General features: G+C 45.0%; 1 protein-coding gene across 5 annotated transcripts in view; it reads right to left on the bottom strand.

Annotated features, from left to right (window-relative positions):
• Positions 1 to 20,772, bottom strand: part of ANK1 (ankyrin 1) — a 205,488-nt gene that overhangs the window by 56,944 nt on the left and 127,772 nt on the right. For all 5 annotated transcript variants that reach the window (XR_013764114.1, XM_079142135.1, XM_079142138.1 and 2 more), the window contains exons 3-14: positions 15,076 to 15,174; positions 10,941 to 11,039; positions 10,204 to 10,302; positions 8,604 to 8,789; positions 7,490 to 7,588; positions 6,261 to 6,359; positions 5,866 to 5,964; positions 4,206 to 4,403; positions 2,721 to 2,819; positions 2,221 to 2,319; positions 1,653 to 1,751; positions 128 to 325 (exon numbers count right to left, since the gene is read on the bottom strand). Coding sequence is in view for 4 of the 5 variants with exons in the window: in XM_079142135.1 (XP_078998261.1) it covers positions 128 to 325; positions 1,653 to 1,751; positions 2,221 to 2,319; positions 2,721 to 2,819; positions 4,206 to 4,403; positions 5,866 to 5,964; positions 6,261 to 6,359; positions 7,490 to 7,588; positions 8,604 to 8,789; positions 10,204 to 10,302; positions 10,941 to 11,039; positions 15,076 to 15,174 (1,473 nt within the window). In the remaining variant the exon portion in view is untranslated. The remainder of the gene's footprint in view (positions 1 to 127; positions 326 to 1,652; positions 1,752 to 2,220; positions 2,320 to 2,720; positions 2,820 to 4,205; positions 4,404 to 5,865; positions 5,965 to 6,260; positions 6,360 to 7,489; positions 7,589 to 8,603; positions 8,790 to 10,203; positions 10,303 to 10,940; positions 11,040 to 15,075; positions 15,175 to 20,772) is intronic.

Genomic DNA, 20,772 nt, shown 5'->3' with positions numbered 1-20,772 from the left:
TTCTTGCTGTGTTGCCCAGGCTGGCCTTGAACTCCTGGGCATAAGTGATCTTCCTGCCCTAGCCTTCCTAGAAGCTGGGACTACAGGTGCCTGTCACTTTTTAAGAACAAGAGAAGAAAGGCTGTACCTTGGTCATGCAGGCCTGGGATGCCTCCTTTTCCAGAAGGGCCAGGGCTGTATCCACATGGCCCTCTCGGGCCGCAGTGTGCAGGGGCGTGTGCCCGGCAGTGGTGGCCAGGTTGGGGTTGGCATTATTTTCTAGGAGGAGCTTCACCATGTTTGTGTGGCCGATGCGAGCTGCACAGTGAAGTGGGGTCTGATCATCCTGAACCCCAAAGTGAAAACAAAGATCAGGAAATGTTAACATTATCAAACTCAAATGTTCATTTTACAGAGAAAAAAGGTAAGGCACCAAAAGGTAGAATGATTTTCTCAAGGACACAGCTAAGAAGATAAAAAGCTGTGATTTGAGTCAAGTCTTCAATTTATAGAAATTGATATGCTCTATCTTATTTAACTTTATCACTCTTCAAGCTAGTTGTTATTTCCACTTAATTGTCCAAAGGCTCAGCCCTCCCACCTGTACAATGAGAATAATACTGACTTCATAGGGTTAATAATATTGAATTCATGGGATAGGCAGATAATGCACATAAAGGGTCTCATGTAGTGTTGGTCACTTAATAGACACTCAATAAACTTGTTATTACCATTTCCCAGGGCCTTTCCAAGTAGATACGCTTGTCTTTCTGTTTGAACTTAACTTTGAGTTTCTCTATGTCAGGGGTCATGGGAGAATGACATTGCCGAAGGATGTTGTTTTGTCCTATCCCTGCCCAATTTCCTGTTTAAGGCTATGGTGTAGGGCTCCATGACAAGGTCTCTGTGTCACTGAGCTCAACCCGAGTTGTGGCCCAAGCACAGATCTCAGGTCCTAATGCTACGGGAGTTTTCTGCCACCTATGGATAGGAAAGCATGATCTTTGCCATTGACGTGCAGACACAGCAGCTAACCTTATTGGTCACTCAACCAACGTTTTAAAAATGTATTTCAACAAGGGGGAATTCTCCACTTTTGTTTTTTAATTGTTTAATTTTATGTATTTATTTTTGTGATAGTGGGGATTGAACCCAGGGGTTCTCTGTCACTGAGCTACATTCCCAGCCCTTTTTAGTTTTTATTTTGAGACAGGGTCTCTCTTAAGTTGCCCAGGCTGGCCTTGAACTTGCGATCCTCCTGCCTCAGCCTCCAACGTTGTTGGGATTACAGGTGTGCATCTGTGTGCTCTGGGAATCCTCTACTTTTAGATCAAGTGATTCTTGGCTGATTTTCACTGGTGGCACTGTCTTCAAAAAGTTGCTTCCCTCTTTAGACCACAACTAACGATTAGCAAAATAAACACTGCCAGCCAGCAACATTCCTCAGACTTTTATTATTCTAAAGTAAAAGCTTTAACACTAAAACTATATCTCTGGCCTTCTTAAAACCGCTGCAAAGCAGAATCCAAACTTTGCCTGTGACCTAAATGGGAATGACAAGTGATCACTGAGCCAAAAACACTGCTGCCCAGCCTCTAATGAGGATGAATTCCCCTCATTGTGCTGGAGCTGCTCCACCCCAGGATCCTTTCCTTCCTGCCTCTGGAACTCACCTTGGCCTTAGCATTGACTTTGGCTTTATTCTGGAGCAGGTATTTGGCCACTTCCGTGTGCCCTGCTCTGGCTGCCATGTGTAGTGGGGTTTCCACTTTCTGTAAAGTAACAAAATTATAGAACCATTTATTCATGCTGGGTTTGCAAAAGGACACACACAGAACTCCCAAGTGCCAGCCTAGGGTCACTTTGGTGGGGTTTTATCCAAGAGGTGAGTTGCCCCTGCAAGTGGCTCTTTGGCCTGCTGGGGTCCATGCATGTGTGTGTACTCTAGGTATACTTAAAAATAAATCCCAGAGCTAATGAATATTCAAACATGTAAAGGATTTCCAGATTACACAGAAATTCCAAAATAGTATCCAAAATAAAATCCTGTAGATTTACAGATGTGCAACAAATTTAATTGGGAGAGCATCAGGAGCAAGGAAGGCTCTCCCACATCTGAAGCCTTCGCTACCTTCAGAATTCCACCTCTATTCCCAGAGCAGAGACTTCAGGAGCACACACAAAGCTCCCCTTAGAGTCCTCCACCCAGAGCAAAGAGCCTTGCTGTGACCAAGGTCTTACCACGTTGGAGACGTTGGGTGATGCCCCCCGCTGCAGGAGGTTCTTCACTATGGGAAGGTGCCCCATGAAGGAGGCCACGTGGAGAGGTGTCAGGCCGGACTAGGACAGACAAGAGTAAGAGAGCTGAGTGGTTGTCTTCCCCGCAAAGAAGAGAGAACCAGATGGTACCTAGGTCCTCCATGAACAGTTTTCCAAGAAGAGGGAGTTAAATGAGGTGGGTTTACTTTCAGGAGAATGACCAGAGGAAAAAATAACTGGAGGGAAAGTTCTGCCCACTTTTACAACTTGAAATATTGCTTCAGATCTTGGAAAGCTCCCTGAGCTTGACGCAAGCCCCCTCGTCTTAATCATCCTTGGCTCATCCCTTTGAATAGTCCTGTCTTGCACACACACACACACAACCCGGCAGCTACAACTACAAAGAACAATCAACTCTCACGAGACAGCTAGTGGAGGAAGATCAGGGCGGAACCAGGGCCCATCCGCAGGGTCTCTCCTACCTCAGTGACCGCATCAATGGAGGCCCCTGTCTTCAGCAGCAGTTCCATAACACGGATGTGGTTCTTCTTGCAGGCAATGTGTAAGGGGGTAAAGCCATTCTGCAGACCCACACAAAGGGAGACAGACATCAGGAGCTTACACACTAGCCAAGAAGCACATGTAGGACTATGTGTCCCAGCTCACCAGTGGATGCCCACAGAACAATGAATAAATACACATCAATTGATCAATCTTAGTGTAAATCATGAAAGAAATACAATGCTCTCAGTTTATGCATCAAACATGTTCCTGAACATGTTGTTTAGAAAACTTTTTAAAAAAATTCCATCATATTTCTGGAAGCACTAGAACAGCCTGTGTAAAGTTCCCTCAAGGGTAAATTGATAATAAAGAGTACTTTGGGGGAAGCCAATCATGTTCTTTCTGCCCCAAAACCATGGATCAGTGTAAGTGAAATGGGTTTCTGTTCTTAAGTGTGATACACTGGAAGGTAAGTTCCACAGGGCAGAGATTTTCATTTTTGTCTGCCTGTGCTTTTAGTACTCTATCCCTTTAGGGCAGTGATTCTCAGATTAGGGGGAAGGGTGGGGAGAGGAGAGGAGTTTGTACTTTCTCCCTACATGTGGCCATGTCTGGAGACACTTTTGATTGTCACAAATAGGAGAGGAGCGCTCTTAGTACCTAATAGGTAGAGGCCAGGGATGATGTTGAACATCCCACTATGCACAGGACAAGGATCAAATCCAAATGGCAATAGTCCCAAGGGTGAGAAGCCTCCAGTACCCTAGTGCTTGGCCTGATGTCAGTGCTCAATGAAAGCATGTTCAAATGAATAACTGAGCCATCCTCTGCTGTCCCTGAAAGATGCCTTGCCCTACTCAGTTCTCCCCTGGGAATGGACAAGGGGGAGAAGGAGAATGTAGGTTGCAGCCCCACCAGATTCCTGGACAACCCTTGACTTGGGGAGGAGAGAGAAAAACCAAGGCCACAGGGGGAATCTGCTTTAGGCCTAAACTCACCTCTGTAGCAATGCCATGGTAAGCCCCTCTGCAGAAGAAGGAAGCTTAGCTCAGGCTATTATACTCTCCCCCAAAGCAGGTGGAAAAGCCAGGCACTCTCTGAGACTTCATTGCTTCTCAGCCTGGGCCTGGTTGGAGCTGAAGTAGTTCCTCAACCCATGTGCATACCATGAACACTGATTCTGGAGTCAGGTCTCCTGAGCACAAACCTGTCCTGGACCATGGCTTGTTAGTGGAGCTGTGGTAACTGAGTGCAGGAGGAGTGAAGTATGAAGGATGAGCACACACCAAGTTCCCAGCTGCCTATGCACTGGTCTCCCAGGCTTTAGCAGCCACCCACAGTGCCCAGGCCTGAATCTTAGGATCCTCTCCAGGCATCTGCTCTGGCCCTGCTCAGGTCAGGCTCTGGTCCTACTTCCCTTTGCCCTTGCCCTCTGGCACCTTCTTCAATAGCTGCCCACTCACCAGGGCTCTGGAGTTTGGTTTGGCTCCTTTATCCAAAAGGACCTTGGCCACCCTGTGATGGCCACAGTGGGCTGCAACGTGGAGCGGGGTCAGGTGGTCCAGGGTGATGTCATCTATCTCCGCATTGTATTGCAATAGAAGTCGAACACAGTCGAGGTGGTCTCCCTGAGCCGCCATGTGAATTGGGGATAAGCCATTCTGGGTGAAGAAAACAAACAAACAAAACAAAAACAAAAACAATTTCAAAGCTTTCTGAGAATGGAACATGGGAATTCAGGAAAATGATACCAACTTCACTTCCTTCTTCTTGACTATGTGATGCTTTGAAGTGGTTCCTGAGTGAGCTTGGTTTATTCTGGCCTCCCTGTTCCTGCTGGCCTCCAGCTGCATTCTCTTTTCCACCTACACAAATGCTCCAAGCCATTACCAGTTAGGCCCACCTTTTCCACAAACCCTTCCCTGACCACCCTGGACGCCTATGGGCTTTCCTGATCCATACCACTCACTGGGACTTTATTCTCATATTTGTCAAATCATGTAATTCATGGTTAACTTTTCAGATGTGTATATCATCTCTCCTTAACAGCATCTTAAGATGAGGGGCTCTGCCTGATGTTTCTTCCCCTTCCTCCCTCCTTCCCTTTCTTATCTGTACTGGGATGGAATTTAGGGCCTTGCACATGCTAGGGAAGCATTCTACCACTGAGCTACAGTCCCAGCCTTATATTAAATTTTATTTTGAGGGGTCTCAACAAGTTGCTCAGGTTGGCCTTGAATTTGCAATCCTCCTGCCTCAACCAACCAAATCACTATGACTACAGGCTGCACCATGGCACCCAGCTCTGTTTCTTAAATGCCTCAGAGTGCCCAATAAACACACACAGTGCCTTAGCTAACATGTTTTTCAGTGAATAAAGGTTGGAAAACCAGAACTTGGATCTAGATCTTTCTGTTCATGGCTCCTAACATGCACTTCAGTGGTTTCAAAGGGGCCTGGTTTCTGCCTGCTCTACTTTGACACATCTTCTAAATTTGCCCCAAGGAACAGGGCAGGGGACTTGGGGCAGGTAGCGGCAATGATGGGCAGTATTAGCCCCACCTGGAAGACTCAAGTCCTCTCATTAAAACCTAGAGATGGGCCTTTGCTCTGGCCTCTAATGGAGCTTGAGAAGAATAGTTTCATTTTCTTTTTAAATTCACTCCCATCTGCCCCAGGCTCTGAAGACTTCTAGGAGTGTTAGCATCTGTTGTTTCTGGAGCTAGGATCAAAGAGACAGGGACTGGTTTAGAGTCTGTGGGCCAAATCTGGCCTGCAGATTTAACTGAGTTTGTGAAAAAAAGTTTTATGGGAACATGGTCACTATTTGCATATTGCCTATGTCTACTTTTCTATTGCATTGGCAGTTTAATCATTGCAACAGAGACTGCAACCTGCAAATCCTAAAAATATTTATTACCTGGTCCTTTAGATAAAAACTTTGCAGCCCTTGATCTAGAATAATTAGAACCTCCTGTGTAACAGGTGTTGCAATAAATGTTACCACACTATTGCATTCAGTTGTACTGGCATCTCTCTTTTATAGAAGTGAGAGTTGATCCCAGGTGTGTCTGACCTGGAGCCCTGTCTGGAAGATTCCCCCAACAGGAAAAAAGTACACACCTTGGTTTTGGCTTGGATGGGTGCCCCGTGGTCCAACAGGATCTCTGCGATTCGAACGTGCCCATTTCGAGCTGCACAGTGGAGAGGTGTCAATTCGTCCTTTAAAAGACAGAGTGAAAAACAGAAAGCCCAAAAGGCACCCATCAGAGGCCATTTGGAGAGAAGACTGCCTGCAGCATTGTTCTCAGCTGCAGAAGTGCTGATGTTTCCTTCGGGGCTAGCTTGACTCCAGCTTATCATTGTCTCCCACTGTACCCTGATGGACACAGCAGGATGCTCTGCCAGGCAAGGAGTGTGTTAACTAACTGGGTCTCCAGGAGCTCACCACTCCAGGTGAGGCTCTTGAGGGCAGAACTCCCTCCTCTGACCTGGCCATGAAGGTTGCTGCCACCCACCTTGGTCCTTGTTTCGATCTGGGCTCCCCGGTCCAGCAGGAGTCGCACCATGATCACGTTCCCCCTGCGGGAGGCGATGTGCAATGGTGTGATACCATTCTGGAGGAGAAGAAGCAGGGGACAGTTAGGGCTAGGTGTCCTCTGGAATGATACCATGTACACCCCACTCTCCAGTCCCCTAGCCAAGCAACTGCTGCGCACTGTCGTCATTTTAAACCTACTATTAGGGCATTTCTCACTGAAGAAGAATTTCAAAGTCTAAACTTGGAATGGAACCACCATTTGACCCAGCTATCCTACTCCTTGGCCTATACCCAAAGGACTTAAAATCAGCATACTACAGTGAGGCAGCCACGTCAGTGTTTACAGCAGCTCAATTCCCAACAGCTAAACTATAGAACCAACATGGATGCCCTTCAATAGATGAATGAATAAAGAAACTTTGGTATATATATGCAATGGAATATTATTCAGTCTTAAAGGAGAATAAAATTATGGCATTTACAGGCAAATGGATGGAGCTGGAGAATACCATGCTAAGTGAAATAAGCCAATTTCCAAAAACCAAAGGCCAAATGTTTTCTCTGATAAGTGGATGCTGATACATAACCATAGGTGGGAGGTAAGGGAAGAATGGAAGAACTTTGGATTAGGCAGAGGGGAATGAGGGGAGAGGAGGGGGGAGGGGGTGGTAAACATGGTGGAATGAGATGGACATCATTACCCTATATACATGTATGATTGCATAAATGGTATGACTCTACCTTGTGTACAACCAGAGATGAAAATTGTACTCCATTTGTGTACAATGAATTGAAATACATTCAGCTGTTATGTATAACTAAATAGAACAATTTTTTTTTAAAAAGAAAGATTTCAAAACCTATAAGAATCTATTAGCACTGTCAGCTAATTTCACTAAGTTGCCCAAGCCATGTCCCCCAGAGTCAACCTAACAGACAGAAAACAATTTGAAAATTGGCCCCTGCCTCTATGTTTTCCATTCTGAGAGTGACCAAATGCGGTTTAGAGTTTTCTCAAGACAATCAGGCAGAAAATGAGGGGTGGATGTTAGGAACCTGTCAGCAAAGTGCCTTGATAGACACAAGGCATTTCACCCACAGGCATTTCTGCAGCATGGATGAATTTCATGGTGTCAGAGCAAGAGGTGAGGCACCCGGATTCCAGAAAGCCCCAGACTCCCAGACAGCACGCAGAAGACAGGTTACCTGTGGCGTGAAGTTGACACTGGCCCCCCTGTTGAGGAGTAACTGGGCCACATTGAGGTTCTCGTAGTGAGCTGCGATGTGGAGGGGGGTAAATCCCGTCTGGGGTACAAGAGAGGGGGAGAAAACCTGTTAAATGTCTCCACATATGCATGGGGTTCAACTGAGGGGAGAGAACCTGGCACTGCTAACCAAGAAAAAAATTGAAAAAAAAATGATAGGTTCAGAAGACCTAATACATAAGGCAGATTTTGATGGATGGTCACTTTGCAGAAGGGGTCAAAGGACATTCTGTAGCACCTGGGTGACTAGTCTTTGCCTCATGCCCATGGATAAACCATAGACCTCAAACTCTGTAGGGCCTCTCCTTTGAAAGGTTACTTAGCAGGAGATTTTCATTCATGAATGGCAAGTGTTATGGGGGTCCATGGTCTTAATTCTAGAACTAGTTTTAGCTCCTTAAAATAGTCTGACTCAACTGGTTGACCAAAGACAGACCACTGGCCCCACGTCTATTGTTGTTATCCTGTTTCGTAACCTCACACATGACTATCCCCTGTTAGCTATTTTGCACACAAAACCCAGTGGCCATGGGTTAGGGTGGAGTCAGGTGAGGGGGCCACATGAATAATTCAGTGTAGATGACTGACTAATGACCAAGGCCCCTGGGGAACCCCTTTTTCCACATTCCAGCCCCCATAAGACTGGGGACATCTCCTTCCTCCAGCAGGGAGCAGCCAGGGAAAAAGAGGTGAAGGATAGACCAGAATGCCACTCCTGGGCCCCAGCTTCACTCTGACTGGAGACTCATCCCACCCCACCTGGACACTTCTGTGAATGACCTGGAGCAATGAGAACCATACCTGTTCCCTGCTAAGAACATTCTTTTCTCTGTGTTCACAGGGGGGCACTTAAAGCAGAGCTGTCTATTGACACCCATCTGTGTCGTTACTGGGAATCTGAAGGCACCGTGGAGCTAGTGCTCAGTGTGACTGCTGGTCTGTCCAGGGTCTGGCCCATTCTTGGGAAAAGGTTGGGAGTTCATGGTGACCCTAACCCATAGGCCTTCATGGCTGTGGCCTGGTGTTCCCTAGGTGTTCCGCCTGGCCACCCTCACCTTGGAAAGCACGTCTGGGTTGGGGTCATTCTGCAGAAGCACCGCAGCTGTCCGAGTGTCATCGTTCCGGGCTGCGATGTGCAGGGCCGGGAGGCGCACTTTCCCTTTTGTCCCGTAGTTGATGAGGTGTGCCACCACATTCTCATGGCCCTGCTGCAGAGCCACAGCTAGAGGAGTGAAGCCATCCTGGCCAGAGGAGAGGAAAGATGGATTTACTCTGACTGTTATGGTTTGGATACATGGTGTCCTCCAAAAGCTTATGTGTGAGACAATGCAAAAATGTTCAGAGGCGAAAAGTTCAGGTTATAAGAGGCATAACCTAATCGATGGCTTACTGCTGGTATGGATTAACTGGGTGGTAACTAGGCAGGTAGGGTGTGGCTGGAGGAGGTGGGTCACTGGGCATGTGTCTTTGAGGTTCATATTAATTCCTGGTGAACACAGCTCTCTCTGCTTCCTGATTGCTGGGTCCTTAGCTGCTTTCCTCCTCCATACCCTTCCATCATCATGTTCTGTCTCATCTGGGCCCACAGCAATGGAACTGGCTATGTATGGACTGAGACCTCTGTAACTGTGAGCCCCAAATAAACTTCCTCTCCCCTAATTGTTCTTGTCAGGTCTTTTAGAGTGACAAAAAAGCTGACTCAAACACTGACTATTGGACACTTGCTGTCCTCAAGATGGGACACATACTCTTGCCTCTGGGCTTTCGTTCCTGATGGGCCCCAGCCTGAAATGACCTTCCTCTGATACGCTGCTTTTCAAAGCCCTCTTCATCTTCCAAGTTCAGCTTTTAAATGCCGCCCACCTCCTCCCTGAAGCTTTCCTATACTCACTTCCTTGTTCTGCAGCCTCATAGGACCTGCAGGAATTATTTTTAAGCACTTACTTAATTTTCCTTTATCATTTATTTCTAGTCTGACTGTGTGCTCTGAGAGATTTCACTGCTCTTTGATTCTTTGCCTATCCTTCCTCCCACCCCATCGACCAGTGCCAGGATCATGCCTTGAACATGGCAGAATATTACTGAATACCTACCAGATGCTGGAAACCAAGCTAGGCCCTGAAGCATTTGATGTGAGTTACTAATATTAATTCCTTTTGTTATATACTGAAGGAAATAGGACCCCATAAAGTGCTGAAGCAGAATACAGTAGAGTCAAGAACAGCCTCAGCTCCATCTAATCCAACAACTAGCCTCAAGATCAGAACTAAAGTGACTTGTTCAAGGGTATTCCATGGGTTCCTGACAAGAGGCTTTCTCATTAGACCAAGGTAAGCAGACTTGTCCACGAGACACACACCAGCCCTACCCCTGTCTAGCTCTCAGCATTGGTTATCACTGGGATGACATCTTCAAGTCTGAGTTCATTTCTTTGGTCTATGTCTGGGCATTGTTCAAGACCTATGACTTTGACTCTTACTCCCTTGACGAACCTCAGGACACCCAGGATCATTGCAGCGAAGTGAAGGTCAGGAACACTCAATGAACTCTATATCAGTCGAGATCTCAGATGCACATTAGGACACATCCCAGAAAGATCCCACATCATATGCCCAGGATACTCTGGTGATGAGGGCATTTCCCCAAGGTACTTACTTCTGTGGCTACATTCTGATTCGCTCCATTTTCCAGTAAAAACTTCACTACTTCCAAATGATTTTCTTGTGCTGCCATGTACAGGGGGGTAAAGCCTTTCTGCAAGTCAAAAGAAGAGGCCATTAGAACTCACCCGCAATGGGGAGAGATGCACACACAGGCGAAAAATCCTCAAAAAGGGAGGTCAGCTCTCTTCACCCCATTTTCACAGAGTCCCCAGAGAGCTACTCCCATCTATGAAAACTCATTGAATCTTTGAAACAGCATAGTAAATTATTACAAAAGGCCACAAGGCGGGGACGACTCTCCAGGAAGTCTGGGTTTTGCCCCTCACTACTGTCAGAACACCCCATTGGATCACGTGTGCCCCTTCTGTTTTTACTCCTTTCCTCATTGCGAAACATCCATGCCACATCCCCTCCCCATTCCACAAGTTTCTCTCTCTAAATGAGCCATGACTAAACATATTAATCAACTGGTTTACTGGGCAGAGATGGGGTCTACAATGGCCCAACCCTATCATGCTTAGAACATGTAGTCTAATCACGAGAAAACAATAATGACTTCATCCCTGCTTGGATACACGTTGCTAATAAATCTAGGCTCAGCTACAGTATGCGTGCATATGTGTGTGTGTGTGTGTGTGTGTGTGTGTGTGTGTGTGTGTGTGTGTGTGTGAATGCAACAGCCAATGGATTCACTCTGTAGCAGAAAAGAGGACCAAAGAGAGCCATTACCTGTGACTGAGCGTTGACATTGGCGCCATAGTTGACCAGCTCCCGGACCACCTCATCCTGACCAGCGAGGGCAGCGATGTGCAGAGCTGTGTTTCCTTTCTAAAATGCATGCGGGGAGGTGCAGAGGAGGGTTTGCACTGGGCTCGCATAAGTGACTGTCACAGTTGCTGAATAAGAGGGCTGGTTGGGAGGTCTAATGGCCTTCTTTTGGTCAAAAGAGTTAGAAAAAGCAAATGCGTGTGCTTTGCCTGACATAAACCTTAAAATAGTATTGTAAACCAGGGAGGAAAATTCTTGTTATTATTTTTATGAAAAATAATGTTGAAGGTGCACACACACAATACAACTTCTCAACAGCTAATCTTGCTGCATGCCAGCATAGTGTCTTGTCCCTGGCATACACACTGTGCCCCTTGGCATACACACTGTGAGGTCTGCAGGCAAACTGGCCTGTGCAGTGTGCCTCCACTCAGCCTGGGAGCTCAGGGGAAAGGGAGGCAGCAGATGCCTTGCCTTGACACCCTTGATGCTGTTAAAGGGACCCACAGACAAAAAGGTGGACTAAAGGGGACAAAGGCAATGAGAGGATTAGAACATGAGAAAATATCAAAAAGAAAAGGAAAGGGTAAAATGCACCTATGGTGTCTGTAGAGAAGAGAAGGAAAATACAAAAATAAATGGGAAGAATTCATAGGATAAAATCTGGCAATGGAAAATACAAACAAAGAGTATTCAAAATGTTAATAAGTAAAATATAATCAGCAAGTTCTTACCAAACAAGAGAGGAGGGGAAGCCAAAAAAGAATAAACCCTGAGAGAAAATGAGGCACACAAGTGTCTTAAACTTCTAAAAGATAAGAACCAGTAGCAGAAGGAAATGAGGCAGGTTGCCAGGATATGAGTTTACCATTCAGGTTTTCTGGTCTGCATCCATCCTGGATACCGAACAACGATTCATAGAGGAAGTGCGGGGCCAGCAGTGTTCATCTGTATCTAGCATGCTGACATTCCCTGGTCAGTCTACCCTCCTGTCAGGTTCCTCCTAACTCCCAGGAGTCCTGGGCCTGAAAGCCACCACTGTCTCCCACAAGGGATCCTCTGCATGATAAGCACTGGCACCCCTATTCAGGGACATTCTGGGGGACAGGTTCTAGTCAGCATGTCTGACAAGTCAAGTGGAGAAAACAGGACCACAGCCAGACCCATCTGTCTCTGTGACACTTAAGTAGCAGAAATGGCAAACAACCTATTTTTTATAGTTCATCTGTCCCTTTATATTCCTGGGTTCCACATTCACAGATTCAACCAAACTTAGATTGAAAATATTAGGAAAAAATTGCATTTGTACTGAATATGTACAGACTTTTCTTGTCATTATTCCCTATACAATACAGTACAACAACTACTTGCCTAGCATTTGTATTGCATTATGTACTATAAGTCATCTAAAGGTGATTTGAAGTCTGTGGGAGGATATGCTTAGGTTATATGCAAATACTATATCATTCCATGTTAGAGATTTGATCCTCTGTAGATTTTGGTATCTGTGGGGGTCCTGGAACCAATCACCCTGGGATATGGAGGGACGACTGCATATGGTTTTTAAACTAAACTACATAATCACACACTAATCCATTTCTGAAAAGGCAAACTGACGAGAACCAGGACTTCAAACCCAGTCCTTGTACTACAGCCACCTGTCACCTGCAGGCAAAGCTTCCTCACTGAGGTGGGCTTAAGCAACTCAGGACCCAGTTCCATGACCACAAAAACACTATTGTCCAAGTGTGCACAGGTGGGGATGCCACCCCCTGTGGGGACCCGGGGACTGGAAGGAGCTCAAATCTTCATTTCTGGTACTTTATTTAAGTATCAAAGTTTGCATCAGGCAGGAGTTTTTGTTTGTTGCCTCCCAAAGTTGTCTTTTTGATTTCTCCTTAAGTCCCATTTGATAAGCAAGAAGTGTTCTTTCTCCAAGATCCAGCAGGGAACAAATGCCAGAAATGAATGTATAGATGCTAATTAAAGATTTTTCATCGAAGTCCAAGGAGCTTATGTTGAGAGGTTTTGGCACTTGGGTCCTTTTCATTTACTGTACTAAATGAAACAAGGCTGCTGGCACCAGGAACTTCTCTAGAAACCAGGTCTCAGAGCTCCAAGTGGAGCTTCCCTGACTCTCATGAAGAAGGAAGTATGCTGTGTCCTTTCATTACTAAGAATGTCTGTATCAGGCCCTGGGCCAGGCAGAGTAGAAGCAGAGATGACGGACCTCAGGTTCTCTGCCCTGAAGAGGCATACCTCAAATGTTTCTTTCCATCTGATCCTTCCTGCCTGAAATCTGATGATAGCAGAACTTTCTTTCTACCCATGAGGAAGAGAAGCTGGTCAGCTGTGGAACCTGGCTGTGGGTCTTGGTTCATGCCATCTAGGCGGAGGGCAGTACTGGTAAGGAATAACACCAAAGGGAAGTTTCTGGGAAATGGGTCCCCTCCCATCCCATCTGCATAAACGCACACAGACTGCAAGGCTCACCTCTGGCCCTGGGCTGAGTAAGGTAAAGAAGGCTGTGATCCTCCATGTTCTCTGTCCCTCCCTCAGCATGAAGGAACTTGACCGTGAAGGTGCAGGAAAAATTACTGAGTTCTATTTTGATCCACAAATACCTAATATCTCCATTTTCAGGGACTCATCAAGCTCATAGAGGGGAGGACAGTTGAAATAGTGCTGAGTGAATTCAAGTGGATGGGGAGAGAGAGGCGCAGTGAGGGAGAAGGCTTTTCTCCAGAGATGACAGCTTTCTCTGTTCATTAACAGCTAAGGTGCTGAGCCCTGGCCTCTGAGGGGTGGAGATGGAGGGTGGGGAAGCAGTGCATTTGCTTTATGCTTTTAAATTTCTAAGCACAGCTTAGGAGGCTAGATTGGTTTTGGCTTCTGGCTTTTTTTTTTTTTTTTAAATCTTTCTCAGGGTTGGGAGATCCATTACAATTCCTCAATCTGTTACGAATCTTCCTTAGCCCACGGTTTGAGGTTCACCATTTTTTTTCCTTCTCCCTCTACATGGCATTCCAAAACCACGCTGGCTCATAAAATTTCTATAAATAAAAAAGACACACCAAGTGTTCATTGCAAAATAACAATCAAAGGAGGAAATTTGGAAAGAGCAAAAATGCTGAAACATAATGTTTTCATAGCTCTTGGGGAAATGCCAGGGAAGAGCGGCTGCCCAGCCCACACAGAGCTGGTCATATGGTACACTGCTTGCAGCCAGGTATATGAGAGCATCAAACAAATAAGTAAATAAAAATACTAATAATTGCATCCCTTCACACATAGGAGCAGGGTGGAAACAATCGCTATTTGTCCTGGGGTTACAAAAAAATGCCCCATTTATAGTCAGAAAGAGCAACTTGGGATATTTTACCAGAGAGATCTTTTCACATTGGGAAAATGACATGAAAATTACAGAATTTTACCTCAAGCTCTGATCCTTACTTTCATAATATTTTGGTAGTTTACATCATACACATAAATTATATCTATTCTCTCCATATTGTTCTATGTTCTCTGCTTGAGAGGCAGGAGAATGTTTGCTGCATGAAGCAGAAATTGAGGCTGGGTGTGAGGGCCCATCTAATAAATAATAAATGCGAAATGAGCTGGGGAGAAAACTCAAGCATAAAACATGAGAAAGTAGGGGAGAGAAGAGACTAGGGAATTGAAGAGATGGTAACTGAGTCAGTAAGAGGGGAATTTTTGTTTAGTTTTTTTTTTTTTTTTTACATACTGACTATATCCTGTTTAATAAACAACATGCATGTATGTAAGAAATAAAACTTATCTGGGAGGCTGAGGGTGTAGCTCAGTGGTAGAGCACATGCTTAGCATGCTTCTAGGTTTGATCTGATCCCTTCACCTTAAAAAAAGTAAAGGCCCATTGAATCTTTCTGGAAACAGGGTCCTGTGTTTTCAGGTGGTGCCAGAGAACTGGGAAGCGATCAGAAGGATAAGACAAATTCAGAATAGCATTTAAGATTCTCTCATGAAGGGTTGGTTTCTAATGGTTTGAGACCATATATGAGGGACCAAGAGACTTGAATTTTCCATGACAAGGGCTCCCACTCCCTATGAGACATACCTTGGTTGTCGTTTCTAGAATGATTTCTTTGTGCAGAAGTTCAACCACCATTTTCACATGACCTTCTTTAGAGGCCAGATGCAAGCCATTCAACCCATTCTGAAAAGAGCAGAGAGGTAGGAAGGTATGGTTAGTGGGAATGTATATTCTGTGACCTAGAAAGAGGCCCCTTCCCAGTCATGAGGTATGTGAAAGAGTGGCAGGGCAGAACTGGAGGAACCCAGAGCAGGACTGCCCCCGCCTTCCACAGTATCTCTTGTGTAGAAGTATCAGGAGCAGGAGAGCAAGGGAAGAAAGAGTGATAATAAGACCACCACTCCCCATACAGGAATTGAGTTTGGTAAAGTTCTCCCCAAACCAATGGCAGAAGCTTCAAAATAAGATCACTGGCAGTTTTTAGGCATTGCTATGTTTTGGGAGTGTTCCCCAAAGGCCTATGTGTCAAAGGCTTGGTCGACAGGTGTTAGAAATTTTAAGAGGTGGTGCTAGTGGAAAGAAGTTAGGTCACTGGGGATGTGCTCTTGAAGGGGATATTGGGATACAGGTCTCTTCCTCTTTCTCTTTCCAGCTGCCCAGAGAAAAGCATCCTCCTCTGCTATGATGTACTATGCTGCCACAGGCCCAAAGCAACAGGGCCAAGTGACCATGAACTGAAACCTCTGAAACCATGAGCTAAAATAAAGCTTTTCCTTTATTAAGTTGATTTTTTTTTTTTTTCCTGGTATTTTTGTCATGTTGACAGAAAGCTAACTAACACAAGCATCCCACTTAATTGAAATGGTTGGTACAGCTTCAGCCCCCTGGTGGATTTTCACAGCAACAACTAGGAAAAGCAAAGAGGTAATACCAGCAAGCAAGAGCCAGCCTTGCATCACTGTAACTGGAATACCTGACAAGGACAACTTAAAGGAGGAAAAGTACATTTTAGGATCAGTTTCAGAGACCTCAGTCTATCATCAACTTTATTGCTTTGGTCCCAAGGTGAGGTAGAATGCTATGGCAGAGGATAGCTGCTCAGCTTATTACATCTGGAAAGCAGAGTGGGCAGTGGAGGGATCGGGAGGTAGGGAAGATGAACCCTTCCAGGACCCATCTCCTCCAGCCAAGCCCCACCTGCCTACAGTTAACCACCCAGTTAGTCCATTTCAACTAATCATTAACCCTCTGAATATTCCTCCATTAAAACAGGAGCTTTTGGGGGACACCTCAAACCCAAACCGTAACACAGTGTGTCCTCAACATTTACAGAGATATACATGTATTACTAAATGATCAACTTTGAAATAAGGTCATATGAGAATGAAGTATTGCCACCCACCTAGCTATATGACTTCCTCGAGAGAAATACTGGTATTAAAAATAGACCCTTTTACCACCGTCTGCCATTTCAAATATGACCAAAGAAGCCTGCCTACTAGTTTAGTTGTAGGAAAAACAAAAGAAAACAAAGCGCATTTTTCACACCCTGTCGTCAGTTCCCCAAAGCAGACTTCGTGCTAACCAGTGAAAGTGCAGTCCTGTCTGGTGGAGCTACCACTGGGCTCCAGAGAAAGCAGCCTGGCTCAGGATGTATTCCTCACTCTCCCACTTCCTGATCTTCTGATCCTTGCACTTAAAGGTTTTGAAACTTTCTGGCAACAGCTGACATCAAAGAGTGCTACTGAGAGCCACAAATAATTCCGACAACACAATGGAATGAAATTTCAATTCCAGTGGATGAGTAGATCTTGGCTGGGTACAGAAAATGGTTTTAGTCAGTGAACAATCTCCATTCCCTGTTTTTTTTGCTCTCCTCCTCCTTCCCTGCCAACAATTCTCCTCTCCTCTCTCACTCCTTCCAAGTTCCTGTTTTGATCAATTTTGTTCTAGCACCTTCCTTTCTAGGGGATACCCCTGAGTCACTGCAAACTTTCAACTAATAAAAACACCCCACCAACACAATGAGGGCTTGAATCCTCAGAGTATGATGTGAAGGATCTCTGACTCACTGTCCCCAGACATTTCTGAAGTGTCACTCTGAATTTCTTAAGTTCCACTCCCCTTGGGACAAGGCATCATTTCCAGAGATTCCTGTTAAAGCAGAAATTTCCTACTTGAAGGTGGATGGGCATGAGTCTATTAGTGGACTAGCCATACTGCTTTGCTTATCAGCAGAGGAAAGGTTGTTGGAAATAAAGCCCTGATGGAAAAAGGGAAGGAGTACTAAAGTCTCTTCACAAAGAGCCTTCAACTGGGTGAACTCAACAGGTGCCTAGCTGGGTGTGGTGGCACCTGTAACCCCTGCTATTCTGAAAGCAGGAGGACTGTAAGTTTAAGTCTGGGTTGGGCAACGTGGTAAGATCCCCCCTGCCTAGAATTAAAAATGGAAATTTAAAAAGGGCTGGGGATATGCAGTTTGGTAGTAAAGCACCCTGGGTTCAATCCCCAGTACTGCAAAAACAAACAAAACCAAAATCAACAACAACAACAACAAAACAGTTGCCTTGAGTGTCAGACAAGAGAGGGGCTGCAAAGGGAATTTACCTATATCCTGTTTAGATCAAGTCTGATTGCGCCTTCAGCAGCCAGTGAGTACAGATGGTCATATCTTTGCCTAGAAGTACAGCTGGTTTTACCAGGATGCCTGTGTGTGTACTTGCACAGGTGGGTATGGAGATGTGTGGGGCTGATGGGAGGGACCCTTCACCAAACATTTCCTCCTGGAAATGCCCTACAGTTGCTATTAGATTTCTTTTTCCTGCAGATTCTATATACCATTCAAGGTAGGGTCCAAAGTTGTGTGAATTCCTCACACCCCACTGTGAATGAGTTTATTCGATCAAAGATAGGTCAGAGCTAGTTTTCCTAACAAAGGGAGAAAGTGCTGGAAGGCAGGCAGCAGTTTGTTAAAACAGGAAGCTGCGGGAAGTGAAAGAACACTGGACAGATGCTAACCCATTCCTCTCAACACAATTTGCAAGATACAGTTCACAGAAGAGCAATCTGTCAAGTGAGGGGTTCTCTGGGAGGCCAAAGCCTCTCCTTTTACCCACTCCCTGCAACTCTGTCACATGGAATTGTTTCCTGGGGTAGGGTTCATGAGTAGTTCTGCTCCTTATTAGAGCACAATTTCCTGTGTGCGGTAGCCTCAAGCCTAGAAGTTTCCAGCACTGAAAGCAGGCACCCTGGGATGACATGGGAATTGGTGGTGGGGTTTGTGGATACTGGAGCAGCTGCTGCAGTCTGCACACTGCAGAAGATGACTCTAGCTGGGAAAGCAGCCAGAGTGGCCTTGGTGCTCACTGCTGGGGTTTTGGTGCCTACTGGGGCAGCACAGTGATGGGCATTTGTTGGTCCTGAATGCCTCAAAACTGGAGAGTTGGCAAGCCTGGAAGAAAATACTTCACGTTTACCACTAATCTCTGGTGTGGTTTGCCCCGCTCTTTGGAGCCAGCATCCAAATCTCAGTCCAGAGGGATTCCAGATATTCTGTCTGACCAAAGACCGCTAGAGTTCAAAGGGATATCAGAGATCCCTGAATTCTACCCTTTCGTGCAGCTGAAGAAATTGAGGCACGAGATAGTCAAATGATTAGCTGAAGTTACACAGTCTTTCTAGGCATAGCCACATACAGAACCAGTCTGGGTTTTCCAGGGAAAAAGGGTTTGGTTTTTTTCTCCCCCAAGGGCTAATGAGCTTCCTTCTATCAGATGATGACCGCTTACCTTCCCTTTCTGAGTTACCAAGAAGCTTAGAGCAAACATTCAATCACAGCAATCATCCCCATGGACCTGACTGAGATCTTTGCAATCCATCTCTAGGATTTTATTCATGGCCCAGGTCCACAGAAACACCTTTTCTTTCCTCTCTGGATCACAAGTCTCCTCTTGGCAGACGGTGGCCATCTTCAACACAAAAGGACATATCTGATTGGGTCCCCATCTCTCCTAGTTTCACTTACCCTCCATCCCAGACACTGGTTCAGTGATCTCTTTCTCCTTTATGACTCCTTCTTTATCTTTCTCACTTTATTTTTAATTAGTTTGTGTTCAACATAGTCTCCCTGAGTTACTTCCATGTCTCTTACTGTGGTGATCTGAATTCACTGTTCTCATCTGAGCCAGAAAAGTGGTTGGGCATAAGTCCATTAATGGACTACCTGATCGAGTCAATGAGGGTGTGCAAGAAGGCCCAGGAATTTAATGCATAATAAGATCACTTGTGCAATAGGACCATATTGATCATTTGTCTCAACCTCATTTATGGGCCACTGCTGCCACCTAATGTTGAGACATTTACTTGATCCAATTGAACAAACACTTATCCAGAGCCTATTGTGCCTGACAGTGTGCTATAGACAAATAAAATACAACCCTTTCCTCTTAAAGAATTCAACACTGGTGTGACAAACAGATGCATACAAAATAAATGCAAAATCATACACACAAAATGCCCAAAGGGGCATGTGTAAGATGAGTAGTAGCACAGAAGAGTAAGGAGCTGCTCTGTCAAGGAGGCTAGAGAGCTTCACAGAGGCTGTTTCAAGACCCAGGAGCCAGCCTGCAAACACCAGGTTGGAAGTTCATGAACAACAGAAAGATGAGAAGCCATGTCTGACTTTAAAATCTAAACCCACTAGTTAACATTTTAGGAACTGTTCCCAGGGGTTCTCATCCAGTGCATATGAATTCAACAGATGCACAAACATCAGACTCACAGTGGAAAGTTCTCACCTGCAACAGTCCTCATTAGGTAGATGACCAGTCAATAGATACAAGGTATCATTGTCTAGCAGCTGGAGTTGCTGAATGCCTGCAAACCAATTTTCTTGTGTCATTGTCTTATTAAATGCATAACTAGTCTACACAGAGACCCCTTCCTATATTCAAAAGAATGTTCCACTGATAAATACTATATTTAATGCTTTCTTTTTCTTAAACAGATTTTTTTTATTGCTCAAATGAGAATGGGAAAAGTGCAAATTATGTGAACCATTTGTTCTTAGCTATGACTATGGACAGAGATGAACTGTAATTTACCCACCCCTTCAAAACCAGGAACCATATGTTTTATTTTAGTTAAGTCAAGTGTAAGTTGAATGCCAAAAGGAAAAGGCAGACTGCTGAATCTTGCCTTGCATCTTTTCAGCTACTCCATCCAACCTTCACAGCTACTTCTGATGCCAAATGGCAGGCAGGCTGTTGAAGGGGTTTAAAAGAAAGAGAAATCACATATTTCTCAAATAACTGGGTATAGAAGATAAGCAAAAATGAAGTGGAGAAATAGGAGAGTAAGTGTTTCAGCTAAATTAGAAGCTGTGAGGAGGCAATAGCCACTGTGACTGCTTTTCACCCCACAGGTTTCCCTGTGGAAAATCATCAGCTTTCTAGATTCTTCTTTCTCAGTCTCCTCCTTCTTGGACTCCAGTTGCACATGTGTTAGACCCAGTGATTTTGTCCTATAGCTATCAGCTGTTCTTTTCTGTTTTTCTTTCCTCACTCTTTCTCCTCTTTTGTTTCAATTGGAACAATTTCTCTTGCCCTAACTTCAAGTTCTACGATTCTTTCTTCAGGTATGTCCAGTCCAGATGAACTTATTGAAGAAATTCTTCATCATTGAGAAAGAGATTTTTGTTTTGTTTTTTGTTTTTAATTTCTAGGATTCCATTTGATTTTCTTAGCATTTCCATCTCTTTGCTGCCATTCTCCATCACCTCAT

This window comes from Sciurus vulgaris, assembly GCF_902686455.1.
Source record: "Sciurus vulgaris genome assembly, chromosome: 5".
NCBI classification, from domain to species: domain Eukaryota; kingdom Metazoa; phylum Chordata; class Mammalia; order Rodentia; family Sciuridae; genus Sciurus; species Sciurus vulgaris.
Note: the sequence above shows the minus strand (reverse complement) of the source record. Positions and strands in the feature narration are given on the sequence as shown.